The following is a 13,957-nucleotide window of genomic DNA, read 5'->3' on the forward strand; positions in this document are numbered from 1 at the left end:
TGATTCAGAACCTGTAGGACTTGCCTAATATTTTGCATTGGTCCTCCTCATACTGGTAAAACAGCTCTGACCCGATGGGGCTTAGACATCTCCTCTGAAAATCTCCTGTAGTGTCTGGCACCAGGACATTGGCAGTAGGTCCCGTGGGTTGCGGGATGGTGCCTCCATGGATCTGACTTGTTCTGGATCATCCCACAGATGCTGGGTCAGACTGGGATCTGGAGAGTCTGGAGGCCAGATCAACACCTTGGGCTCTTTGTCGTGTTCCTCAAGACATTTCTGAGCTAGTTTTTGTGGTGTGGTGGGAGCATCATCCTGCTGGGGGAGACCCCTGACATTGGGGAGTGTTGCTGCCATTGGGGGTGTGTGCTTGGTCTAAAACAATGTTTAGGTGGGTGGTACATGTCACAGTAACATCCAGATGAATGAAGGACCCATGGTTCCTCAGCAGAACGTTGTATTGTAACAAGATGATGAATGTCATTCACTTCAGCTGTCAGTGGTTTTAATGTTCTCGCTGATCGGCGTGTATATTGTATACGTATATACACACACACACAAAGTGCCCTCTAACACACACGCACGCACGCACGCACACACGCACATTCATTCTCCAATGCTACATCGGGGGCGATCTGGGGTTCATTATCTGGCTCATACTTCGGCAAGTGGACTTGAGAGCCAAGGATCGAACCACCGACCTCCTGGCTGTTGGGCAATCCGCTCTACCTCCTGAGCCACAGCTGCCGCAATAACGCCGGGAGAAGGCCATAATGTAGGAAATGTAATAGTGATGCGGGGAGAATGCGATGGAGCAGGGAGAACTGTTTCTGACACCACCACCACCAGTATATGCAAGACTTACAGGTAATCATGCTTACAAAGCTAGCTGAGCAGCCAAAGCTGAGGCGGAGTCTGGACGTATGTGAGAAGAGTAGGTGCAGGAGGACCGGAGGCAAATTGTTGAAGACAGTCCGAAGGAGATCCCTTGCTTTGCAGCTGAGGTGGCAGAACCTATTCTAAATGAATGACCTGAATGTAACTGAGGAGATTACGCTTGTGAAGAACCTTTAAAAGTGATGATTAAACCATGCTTTTGACATGGGCTGATTGCCTGAGGTTAAAAACAGGGAGAAGGTACACACAAAAGGTCAGCCTTGAAAGGACAAAATCTACACGAACAATGATTATAGAGCAAGCACCCTTTGCTTCAGAATGTTTGATGTAATAACTAAAGTGACTGAGTTGAAATGCTAACTACGAAAGGAGATACCTCTGTAAGGACTGAAAGAATTTGAAGGAGAAGCGAATTCGCCAATTCTTAGAAAGCGATTTCCTTTAATAGCACTAATATTGGGTTAGTAAAGGCTAGGTAAAAAGGATCAAAAAAAATTTAGCATAAATTGGATCCCAGCAAGCATGGCCCAACCACAGTGAGGCTTGAAATGGCATGTCAAGTCAGTTGTATTTATATAGTACCAATTCACAACAGAAGTTATCTCTGGACATATAGAGCAGGTCTAAACCGTACTCTTTATCTAATTAACCCTAATTAATTAACAGTTCCCACCATGAGCAGCACTAGGCGACAGTGGCAAGGAAAAACATGCCACTGTATAATGCAATATTTAAGAAAGCATGTATCTGGACAGGTTACAGGGGAAATATTAGTGAAACACAAAACAGTACTTAAATGTCCCGAGCAAAATCATATGAATTAATTAAAGAAGTGCTAAACTGTCTTTGTACATACCTGGCTGAATCTTTATATGAAAAAGAGTTCCCTAACTAATGCAGAGCTAGCTCCTCGAGAGGAGGGACAAGCATGGGATTTGGCTGGCAGTGACTCTGGTAGACCTGAAATTAGACAGGATAGGAGCCAGAGATAATAGAATTTACCAGGCATGTGCGGACGGTGAAGATGAAGTTATGCCTGACAACCACCCAGGCAAGGCTCCTCATAAAGAACATGATCGTGCTTAAAGGGGAACCCCTATTTTCTAATATTGATGGTGCTTTGTTGTCACATAGCATGGAATACTTTTGCAATGCTATTGATGACTCCAAATGCAGGCGACTGCAATGGGGGTAATATCATACGAGGCAGGGGAAGAGCCAAGCTTGGAAAATGAGGAGGGCATGTACTGCATCCACTGGCCCTGGGAAACAAAAAACAGAACCCCAAAGATGGAACTGCATACCATATTATTTATTATATTTACATCATCATTAATTGCTCTTCATGGATGAAACTCTTTAATTGTTTGTGCAAATTAGGGACTAAAGAGGCCAGATGATTTCTAGCATATTAAAAATTCTTAAAATTCTTTCTTCCTTGACTATTTGACTAGCAGACTGGTGTGGAAGACTAGAAAGGGGAGAAGAGGAGAGGTCAATTGTAACCTATAGTCTTTTTTTTTTTTTTACCCAGTCGCTGAGAAGAAAACAAATCCTGAGAGAGAGAAGAGAGCATGGACTTTCTCAAAAACATACAGTGATCTATAAATCAGAGTCCAAGTCTGAAATGAATGGATTAGGCCTCCTGTGTTTTCTTGGCGAGGGTGAGCTAATAGAGCAGGAATGAGCCATTCTGTTCTGGATACGGGCTTCTTTGCAAGCACGGAGTATGAATAAATATGCAGGGTGGGTACAAACTTTTGCCCTTGCCGAGATGTATGGGTGTGGGCTACGGAAGTTAAAGTCCCTAAAATGACTGTCTCTCTGTAATGAGGAGCGGCAGATTTCTGTTATCAATGCTGCGCTTGTCTCGGGTCATTTTTTTCATTACAACAAAAAATACACAGGTACTATTGTTTAACATTTTAAAGCTTTAAATGAACAACTGAACACAGAACGGTTTTCGCTCATTTCCTTTTTCACTTTTTCCCGACGCGCTTGCATGTAAATACGGCTCCCCGTCTCCTGTCGCTCTGCGTGTACCTGGTCTGTACCACTACACTCGCCGTCCTCGGAGCGTCTGCCCCCTTCCTTCTTTCACATACTGGTATGATCCTAGTCTGTCCTCACATGTGATTGGCCGCATGGTGTGCCCATCAAAATAAAGTCCCGCCCCTGCCTGCACGGATCCCCAGCAGAGCTGAGCAGGAGCGGCTGAAGATTCCACTCTCCCCGCCGGGAGTCGGCTCGTTCGCGAACGACACATCAGTTCAGATGCTATGTGCAGATAGACAGTCTTCCTGCCTGAACCTTCGCTAAGCTTCATTTATGCAACAGCAAGTACGTTTTGTGGCAAAGTAATTGCACCCACATTACATTTTCCATAAACTTAATGCTGTTAATTTGCATATTTTTCAGATATGTTGATGTGTTCAAAGATATCTGGTCTTCTGATTTAAAAGAGTCCATTCTCCAGGAATAAGATAATACAGTCAACTCTCAACTCTCAATAAGCATTCAGCTTAAAATTCTATCATATGCACCACTATCAGTGGGTAGGAATGTAGATTACGCTACTGAGGAAACTGATTTCTCAAGCTGCAGCAACTGTATTTGTTTATTTTGCTTTAGTTGCATTTTGAAACACTAAAAAGGAATAAAATAACATGACAGAAAAAACAGAAGCAAAAAACAAAAGAATAATAAAGAGGACTGATAATAAAATAGACCTGCAGTCATTGGTTGGTTTTTCTGTTTTTACTGTCCTAACACATTATTTGTTATGAGTGTATACATTAAAAATAGTTTCCATGTATTTTTAGTTTTCCATTATATACAGTTACTGTAATATCTTTGTGCATTATCCAGTGAGAGGTGTGTGCTCAGTGAGCTAATGTCCTCAACAAAATAGACAGTCACTAAATGTGAGTATTTCAGTTTTAGCTTCATTCAACTGTTATAACAACAACAACACAGTGATAATAATAATAATAATAATAATAATAACATTTAACATCATTCACTTGTCTCACAGTGAAATGGAGTGCTAATATTGGAAACACTGTTGAAAAAGTTTGACAACGAACTGAACCAGAACTGAGCAGAGTGAGGTCCATGTAGCATATCCTCCACAGCCCTCATACTAACAGACAATTCATCAACATCCTGTCAGAGGCTGGATGTACATATATGACTACAAAAATCTACTGGGAAAGAAGCTTTCCTAATATATACCGCAGAACAGCAACAATCAGCCTAAAGGCTATAATATCTCATGAACGCACTGTGGTGGATTATACTGAATGTGGGAGCAGCCAGTCTCATACTGAGAGGGAGATGTGTAGACAAATACTGCCCTCAGCTGGTCATTTCCTGTACAGCATGCTGTCATTCAACCATCCCATCATTTATAGGAACAGGCCATTCTCTGCTTAAATGACAATGAATTACAAAAACAAACAGAGTCTTCAACATATTCTCTCCCTGACCTTTAGTCCAGGGTGCAAGGAGCAAATGGGCATCTGTTAGAAGCAGGGCTGTGTTTTAAGTAACTATCATCAGCATTGCTTGTTGAACAGTCAAAAGGCTCAATCAGCTGTTTCACTGCTGCCCACTGTCTTATAATGTCTCTAGTGGTATCTTGCCATGCAGGTCATTTGATTTCTTCAGGGGATTTCTAGCCCCCCAAGTTCATGAGATGTGCTCTATTATTGGCTCACTGTGACTAAAAGTAAAACTGAATGCTACTCCATTGTAATTTGTCTGTACACACTGTGATGACATTATTTCCATTGCACAGATGATAAAAAAATGTAAAGATTTTTTGATTGTGATATGTTTTAGTTTGTTAAATTTGCCTCAAAGCATGGGAAGTGGAATGTGTAGGAAGTCTCCCATAGGTTGTCACACTCCATGTTGTTGCAGTAATTTATAAGATCTGATTTAGAGAATGATGTGAATTTTCTTTATTTCTGAGGCCTTTCTAGTATCAGCTGAAGTACTGAAAATAAGTATATCAGAGTTCTCTTTTTTTAATAGCATTTGCATTTTACTTGAGTATTTCCCCTTATATAGACATTCCCACTTTAAACTCACATATGACTAAATCCCAGAGAGGTAAAACTCCTGTAAATGAATCTAAATCTGTGTAGAAGAACTTGTTTTTTCTTCTTTCCTCTCCCATTAATCATCTGGCGACCTCTCTGCTTTATCTAGTAACCTTTTGGAACAGCTTGATCTCTTGGTGGACAACCACAGGACAAAATTACTTAAATGTATATTAAGTTGTTATAGTATAGTTATAGTGGTAGACTATCTCCATGTTAAAACAAGGCACAACAGTAAAATGCTCCTTATGCAGTGATGTATCAGAATAATGTTATATATTAGTCACAGGGGCTTTTTGTCTGCAAAACAAGTACTTTTCTTCGAGGCAAAATTAGCTGATAATGCTTCTGTGCTTATCTCTTATCTCTATTCCTATACTGAAGCTGATAGTCTAGCTATTTATTTGTGGTGTGCTGTCCATGTGGTCTGGGCATACTTACTGTGTAAACTCAGAGACGAGGTGTTTGTGGTGTTGGTGGAACATCATTTTTCTAATACGCTTAAAGTTCATTTTTTCACCAAAGTGCATTTTAATCCTTGAAAACCTAATTCAAAACCTGAAATGATCACAACTTCCTCAGAACAGTACAAATAAACACCACAGTGAACCACACAGTGTCATGAATTAGACTTTTATCCCAACATATAACACTTTGAACACGATTAATATGTAAATTCAACTTTCAGATGACTCACAGATGCCTTTAGGTTTGAACATCATTACACTAAGACAACTAATTAAGAGAAAACCTCTCTACATTTTGCACTTAACACAGCATCTTACAATAATCTGAACATGTTGTGTTGTAGTTTAAAAAAATTACCTCCACATATCATCATTATTCATACTACAGTTATTGCTGTTTGAACAGCTATGCTAGTGTTACGCATTGATGATTGTGTTTTCATTTTGTTGTAATTAAGTTTTGTCTGGACAACTGGATGATTATGTTTTCTATATGAAATCAGTTTTACCTGTGGCTTTATGAGGACACTTAAGAATGGACTTTCTCAAAAACATACAGAATTGCTCTATCTGAGAGTAAAGCCATGTACAGTATCCTGCAAAACTATTGGAACAACAGGGCGAATTCCTTTGCTTTTGTTGTAGCTACACTCAACACATATTACTGCCTAATATTTACATCAAGATGTGTTTAACAACTTAGGACAGAGCACTTTGTATATCAACCACCCAATTTTTAGGTGTGCAAAGGCAAAGGAACAGATCATCTTAACATAACTCAAAGTAAATAACATTTAATATTTGGTTGCATAACCCTTCGCTTTAAATAACTGATAGTTTTGGATGGGACTGTAGGTCATGGGTGGAACTACTTTTCTGTATCTTCATTTCCACAAAACAATCATCTCATGAACTGAACATATTTAGTTTCTCAACAACATAGTGGTGCATAGTGCTCACAATTTCAGGGCTCCCAGCATCTGCTCTGCAATTCAGAAAATAGGTTTTAAGTAATGTGATGTCATATTTAATTATCCTGCACATACTCAGAACTTGTGCCAGAAAGAAACGGTGAAAATACTACAATAGCCAATATGCCACATTTAATACACCGAAAACAAGTGAGTCACACCATGTTAGCTATTGTACAGTTCCTAACAATTCCTTGATTGTTACAGCAGAAGTTGTTTCTCGTAATATATCATCTAGCCAGTACTTTTCATGTGACGTAAAATATTCATTAATAATCAAATAGGGCTTGTAGATTATCGAAGTTATTCTATATGAAGGACATTCTAGTGTACAGGAGGGGAAATGTCAGTCTATGGATTCAGACATGATAAATAAATTTGGGATTTACAAGACTGAACAGGTTGGTGGTAGGTAGGGTTAGGAAAAAAGAAATCAAGTAAAACATTTTATAGACAAATCCATCCACTCATTCTTAGAATGCCACACTACCTCCCTCTTTCACAATAAACACACATAATTAAGATTTTTCTCAACTGTCAAATCACACAGCAATTTTACTTTCTCTCACTGTTAATGGTAAGGCATGACAGGCATTTGCATGGAAAGGTGGGCCGGTTGATTGACATCTCTGTCCTTTACTCAGACATGACCAAAAAGCTTTCCTACTCTGACACATGACTGGACAAACTGTCACTGGTCTTCATTTTGATTTTCAAACTGCTGTACAGCCATGCTCCATTTTATATCAATAACTGCTAGTTAAAGAAGCTCTTCTCAAGGTTTGGAAAAGTTGATAGTGGACACTTACTGTATATCTTGAGATATTTGGTGGTTCATATGCCAGAATTGAATGTAGCAGGAAAACTGCTAATCTACAGGACCACATTTGGGTTTTTTGGCTGCAGTGGCTGCTGGGACAGCCCCAGTGAGACATCACACATGCTAGATCATTATATTAACAATGAAAATCTGGCTACTACTTCTTTTTCTGAGCCATGGATCTTGTGGGGGGATCAGGACTCTGATTGGTCGGACTCTTGGTTTTTTCGACTCATGACTCTTGTGGTTTGACGGTGGCTTCACATTGGTCTGTGATGGGTCTGACAGACATGGTAATTGTCCTGGCTGAAGCTGGGGAACTGGCAGGTCTAGTTGCTGCTTTGCTGGGATGCTGGACTTAGATGTCTCAGGTGTTTGCTGAGACTGGCTGTGATTCCCTGATGGGTTTTCTCGTTGCTCTGATGGGACACTGGACTCTGCTGGATCTGATGGATGGTAATGTGAATCTAGGTGCAACTGTCTCTGCAGCTCCTCTGCACTGCGAGCTAACATGATGCTGACCTTCTTCTGATGGGCCAGGGCCTCCTCTTTGTCATTCAGCTACAGCAGAAAACACAGCACCAGTAAGTTGAGGAGGAAATAAATGTTCTCTCTAGAAGAAATCTTAATAACAATGGCTTATTACTTGATGAACATTTAAGAGCATTTGCTTCATCAAATCCACAAAGAAGCTTTACCACAGAACAGCAGCAATCAGCCTAAGGGTTGTTTTAGAGTTTACACTTGAAAGTAATGCAAGAATAATGTTTTAGACATGAACACATAAATACCTTGTCATGGTGAACCATGGAGTTCAAGGCTACCTATTAAAATCAGACTACAGCTCTCGCTCATGTACCACTAAAGGCTACAAGGGATAAATTTGGTTCCATTATTTCCTATTGGGTAGATACTTAGTCTTAGACTTGACTTTATTGATCCCTTTGGGATGAATCAGGAAATTTACATTCAGTTAAAGGATAATGCTGGTGTTTTTTTTGTTTTTTTACTTGAGCTGTATTTTCCCATGTTTTTGGGTTTAAATTATTGATTGATGAATGACAGACAAATAACTTTGGAATGGTGCAGTACTGAGCAATGAGTAAGGTCACTAAATATTGCTACCAGACTCCATTGACAAAAACTGAAATGTTACTGAGAAGAACTTGTGGTTGCTGGAATTACACTGCCTTGTAAAGTAACACACAACAACACAAGCTAACATTGAGGTAGTGGTTGCCAGACACTGTTCTTGCTAAATATTGCACTAATTCCAAAGGTTTTTGTCCTTATCCAATCAGTTCCATCCAAAATCACAGGAAAAAAAGGCCCATTTTCTAAAATACTCAATTTGCCAAGGCAAAAATGTGGAAGCTGAGGTGTTGACATAGCTGTTGCTGTTTGTTAAGCCCACCCCTCTCTGTTGTGACCAGCCTTTCTACCAGCCTTCATGTGTGGCCATGTACATGGTCAGACAACATGTGTTGGGAACTAGTTATGGAAGCGTAAGGACAGTAACTGTCAGTAATTCATAGTCTCTATGTTGTGATCTGTAGATAACTGGCCTACAGATGGTAGAGGAAATACTAACCAAGTCCAGCAATCTGTAGAGAGTGTCTAAAAGATCATCAGGCAACTTCAACTCCAAACTGGAAGGCAGCAATCCTCTTAACCTCTGGCTTACACTGATTAAAGGACTCCTGTTAGCACCTGGAAGGAAGAGACAGATTTTTATTCCAATAAATGTGAATTATGAGGCATGCTTATCAAAGATTATTTATAGCTTCAAGGGGGAAATCACAGACGTTGTTAGTAACTGTAAATCCCTGGCTTTGACAGGGAATATCTGCACTCCCACTTAAGAAGCCCAGTTCACCTGTTCCTTCTTCCTCTGTTTATTTGTGACATATTTCTGTGATCCATTCACATTTGGGTGCTAGGGAAAATGTTAATTTTCTGTACACTTGCATAAATGTCATCTGGAATTTAGCCGACACCTCAGGTTTAGGACTGTGGTTACAGGTATGTGCATTGGTTTTAGAAATTTACACTCTGTGATCAGGACCCACTGTCTGAGGGACAACTTAACTGTCCAGTTTGAACTGATGTAGCATACTATACTGATGGCAGACTTGCCTTCAGCCTTGCAGTGATGGGATCTCAGGATGTTGGTCTCAGCCAGCAGCAGGAAGTGTTCACTCCGTTTTCTCAGCTGCTGTTCGAAGGCGATCCGAAAAGCATCTGCAACCATCAGTGCCTCCTCTCTCCTTGAGCGTTGAGCATCAAGCTAGAACACCACACACACACACACACACACACACATACACACAAACAAAAACTGCTGTTATTGAAATGTACATAATTCTATGTCTCAGTCTTCCTGAAATTAAAGCATAGAACAAATTAACAATTGGAAACAAAGAATCATGGAATCTTCTTGTTGTGCTTGTTTACTTTGCTTTCACCTTTTGTCCAGTTCATCTCAAACCATGTGAAGCCACTGTCTAGCCCTGGTCTCCTGATGTTTTGGTTCATTATCTTACTGTAGGATGAACCCCTTCGTTTTTCTTAGCATTCTGACAGGATTATACAGAGCTGCTTCTTACAGTATATATCCTAATGATGCGTCAGAGGGTTTACTAACACAGTTTGTTCCAACTCTGCCTTTGTACAGCAGAACAAAAGTCATCAACAAAAGTTGGGGCACCTGTAGGAATTATTTGCATTACCTTTAATGGCTTCATTTACTTCTATTGCTGCAGGAAAGCCTAAAGGTAACACATTTATTCATCTCTGAACAAGGCTTGTTTTCTATTAAATGTACATTATTTTCCAGTTTTGGTGACCTAAACTTTTTTTTTTTTTACCTCTGCCTTTACACCATTTAAGCTCTTTCACTGAACTTGAGCTGCGTAAATTACGAGTGGTTAGGTTTACCTCCTGTTGCAGCTGAGCAAGCTGCTTCCTGCTGGCAGCAGCAGTCCGGCTGCATGGACAAGCTTCCCCAACTCCAGGACACCGGCAGGCACCCAAAACTGCCAGCTGGAAAACACATAAAACAAGGACTACTTCTTTAATCAACTCCTGAGTACAAGTTACTTATAAATTAATCTTAAAGTAAAAAAGACTTTATGTATATAATCTCATATTCATGTTCACCTATTGAGAAGTTTTTGAGATCTGAGAGTGATTTGATAGTGGGCTTCAGGTGACACCTGTGTCATACCTCGTCTTGTAGACGGGTTAAAATCTAGTTTTAAGGGCTTCATTATTTATGTTGTGCTTATATGGTGCAAATTGCATGTAAATGTTTTTTTTTTGTGTGTGTATGGTCAAAATACAAAAAAACAAATGATTAACTAAAACACAACCCACAAGGTGTGTAAGAAATTGGGGACTCAATGGGGTACAGCTTTTTTTTTTTTAGCCCTGTGGCCCCAGAGATATACTCTGCAACACCATAGATCATCATGTCATTTTATATTACACTTAGAGTAAACAAGGGTTTCATAATGCGTAATGATCCAGCTAAATACACAGATAACAGTTACTCTGAGTCTTGACCTGACTATAAATATCATCTCTGTGTGTGTACGTGTGTGTGTAATGTTGATTTGTGCGCTCTCACCTCCACAACACTTGCATCCCTCTCTGGGCTGTACTGAGGTTTGGTTCCTTGGTAAGCTCTCTGCTCCTTCACATTCAACATGGAGAGAAGCTCTAAGCACTGCCGACTTAGAGCTGTAAACACAGGCACATCATTTTCCTGATGATGACTACATCCATGTGCAGAAAAAGGCTGCAAGATGCATTTGAAACTCATTCAACTCTAGACAGATCTGCTTCACTTCACAAGTAGAGATGATATGTGCAGACATGTCTAGGTCACCTCAAAATCATTCTACATTATTCAGCATTTACCATAATTTTCTGCCCGCAACTGCTGGATCTCACTCTCTCTTTCCTGCAGGTTGTCAGCCAGAGTCTTGTTTTCACTCAAAATTCTGATTACAACAACAATACAGTTACAATACAAATCAAGAATACCACAGACGTAAGTGTATGTGGAGTAAATCCAACCTGTTGTATTTCTGCTCCCAGGACTGCTCAGACTTCTTCAGCTGGACCTGGATTAAAGCTGAGCTCCCACTGCAAACTGTTCACCTCCTGCAAGAGATGGTAGCGCTTATTTGGCATATATATATATATATATATATAATATAAAATAATATATATATATATATATACACACACACACTGCCAAAATCTTTTATAAAGTGGATTAAACTTTAGAGATTAAGTTGTATGTATGTATGTACTCCTACAATGAGTCTAACTGAAAAAAATTTTGATTTAGGATGCAACAATACAAATCTGCAACAACATGTCATGATTACCACGTCCTGTGGTTTAATTAGTCTGACAACAATCAAACTTTTACCGTACCAAACTATATATTGGATTGATGCTCATTTTTAAATGTAGTGATTGGATAGCCTGAGTAGCATATTAACTATGATCATGTACTCTTGACTCTTAATTGTGAAAAGTCAACTGTGATAATGACAATGACAGATTCTAATGATTTCTCAGTCATATAAATGTTCTCATCTGAAAATGAAGTTAATGTACAGAGGTACCTTATCTTGACCAGTTTTGGTCATGATCTAGCTATCTGTGAATAAGCCACACACAGCATGTTTTTCATTAAGTGCTTGACGACTTGTGTCTGAAATCACTCCCTGTTTACTAAACAGCTAACTATATTTACTGTCCATTTTATCTACCTTGAGTATACATCTGTGATGTACTACTGCTAACATCCACATTAATCACCCTAAAGTTCCAGAAATGACCCATAAGTGTCTGCTCAATTTTAAATGTTTTAGTTGTGAACAAGGGAGAGATTTCAGACACAGAACTTGTCAATCAAATCAAGCACAGACAAAACCAGGGCCCTGCTTCATTCATCATTTTAGAACCATTTCATATTTTCAGACAATTCTCATAGAATTTATCAGCTGTGGACTTTCCTTGACTGGAATGCTGGAATCAGTCAGAATGTAACAGAGACATGTCTCTTTATACTACTATTTCTTGTAGCATTAGAGTTTGTCTTTGATAAACAGGAAAAGAGCAGCTAGGTCCTGACTGTTGAGCAGAAACCTGCTGTAGAATGTTAAAGCAAACAGACCAAGCCCTTATTTGAGCAGCCTGCACTTTTATAAGCACCAAAGAAAAGCAGTTACCTTCTCCAGAGCTTTGGCCTTTTCCTCACTTTTTTGCAGCAGACTTTTAGTGTGACTCGTGGCTTTGTCGAGAATGGCCTGTGTGAAGAAGAGCAGTTTTTAGTCACTGGCTGAACAAAGCCAAGACTCTGCAGGTTTTTATCTCAACTTATCATCACAGAAGCAGGTTACATCCTTCTGTCTGACTGACGCCGACCGATCCAGGAGACAAAGATGTTTCAAACAGGACTGTCCAAAAGGGACTTATTGTACAAAACTGCTTAAACTATTAAGAATTGAAAGGCAAGTAATTTGCAGCAACATCGTGCTGATAAGGGATCATCTTTCATGATCTCTTTAAGAAATTCAGGTGTCCCTTTGATCCAAGTGCATTACAGCAGATAGTCAGGATGTAATACTGATATCATCAGCTAACTTCTGAGTCAACATGGATGAGAAATGGAAATTCGAAAATCTACATTTCCATAACAACTGGATAACTATGTCTTATGGCTGATCATGTGATATAATCTGGACCATGGAGCACTGCTATTATCCAAAAACTACTAAAAACACATGTTGCTTCATCACCATAAACACACACGCTGTCATTTATTTTGGCTCAGTCCCACACACACCTTTACATTACTGAGTAATAAGTGTGTAGTGTGTGTAGTAGTAAGTGACTAGCTGTATCTTGAGTCGAAGTTAAAGAAATGAAATGATGTATATTTGTGAGGCTTTTTTTTAAAGATGTGCATCTTTAGTAGATACCAGTAGGTTTGGAGCTAAGAGCTTTTTTTCCCTCCACCAATTGACAAAAGAAATCGACAGGAAACAGGATGAGACTGAAGGGGGTGACATGAGGCAAAAGAGCACTCTTAAAGGGTCAAAAGCCCAACGACGAAAAAGAGTGAGAAAACAGTTTCATTTTAAGTGGTCACAAGAGATGGCGAGATGTTTGTGATTCCAACTGAACTAAGGGACAGTGAGGTGTAACATGCAGTACGTCAGTATGTGTTGCTCTACCTTTCCCTGTAAGATCTTCAGAGCTTCAAATTTGCCTTCAAGGTAACGATGCGCCACCTCCAGCTCACAGCATAGTACGTCTATCACCTGTCAACACAGAACCATCAGTTACAGTTTGGCAGGCTGGAGTCAAGTTCTGTCAATAGTAGTATAGTTTCATGTTTCCTACCTCACTTGCTTCCTGTAGTCTGTCTTTCAGCTCATCTTTGGACAGGTCAACCAGGGAGCCTACTGATTCACAAAAAATGTTCTCATGCATTAGAGGTCATAGAAAATGTGTGTGTGTGTGTGTGTTTTCTTGAGAAAAGACACTTTTCCAGAGTTCCAAATTTGATCAGCATCATCACAGAAATGGCAGCGCTACCTCACTACCTATGCCTTCACATTAGTGGAGTATTGTGTATTTATTACATATCAATAAACGTGTTTTGATTTACGT

The 13,957-nt window shown here is 39.7% G+C and overlaps 1 protein-coding gene across 1 annotated transcript; it reads right to left on the bottom strand.

The window, feature by feature from the left end:
- Positions 1-5,510: 5,510 nt before the first annotated feature.
- Positions 5,511-11,398, bottom strand: ccdc125 (coiled-coil domain containing 125). The gene is made up of 7 exons (XM_018694483.2): positions 11,342-11,398; positions 11,183-11,265; positions 10,890-11,002; positions 10,199-10,303; positions 9,398-9,548; positions 8,853-8,971; positions 5,511-7,822 (listed from the first exon to the last, which is right to left on the bottom strand). The coding sequence occupies exons 3-7, from the start codon at positions 10,968-10,970 to the stop codon at positions 7,385-7,387; spliced, it is 894 nt and encodes a 297-aa protein (XP_018549999.2). The 5' UTR covers positions 10,971-11,002; positions 11,183-11,265; positions 11,342-11,398; the 3' UTR covers positions 5,511-7,384.
- Positions 11,399-13,957: the final 2,559 nt, after the last annotated feature.

The sequence above is a fragment of the Lates calcarifer genome, linkage group LG13, assembly GCF_001640805.2.
Source record: "Lates calcarifer isolate ASB-BC8 linkage group LG13, TLL_Latcal_v3, whole genome shotgun sequence".
NCBI classification, from domain to species: Eukaryota; Metazoa; Chordata; class Actinopteri; family Centropomidae; genus Lates; species Lates calcarifer.

Excerpts from the sequence above, each read along its gene's own strand:
- ccdc125 (XM_018694483.2), bottom strand. The coding sequence starts at position 10,970 with ATGTTGAATGTGAAGGAGCAGAGAGCTTACCAAGGAACCAAACCTCAG. Across the intron at positions 10,304-10,889 it reads GGGATGCAAGTGTTGTGGAG|CTGGCAGTTTTGGGTGCCTG; the intron begins GTGAGAGCGCAC and ends TGTGTTTTCCAG. Across the intron at positions 7,823-8,852 it reads TCTACAGATTGCTGGACTTG|CTGAATGACAAAGAGGAGGC; the intron begins GTTAGTATTTCC and ends TTTCTGCTGTAG.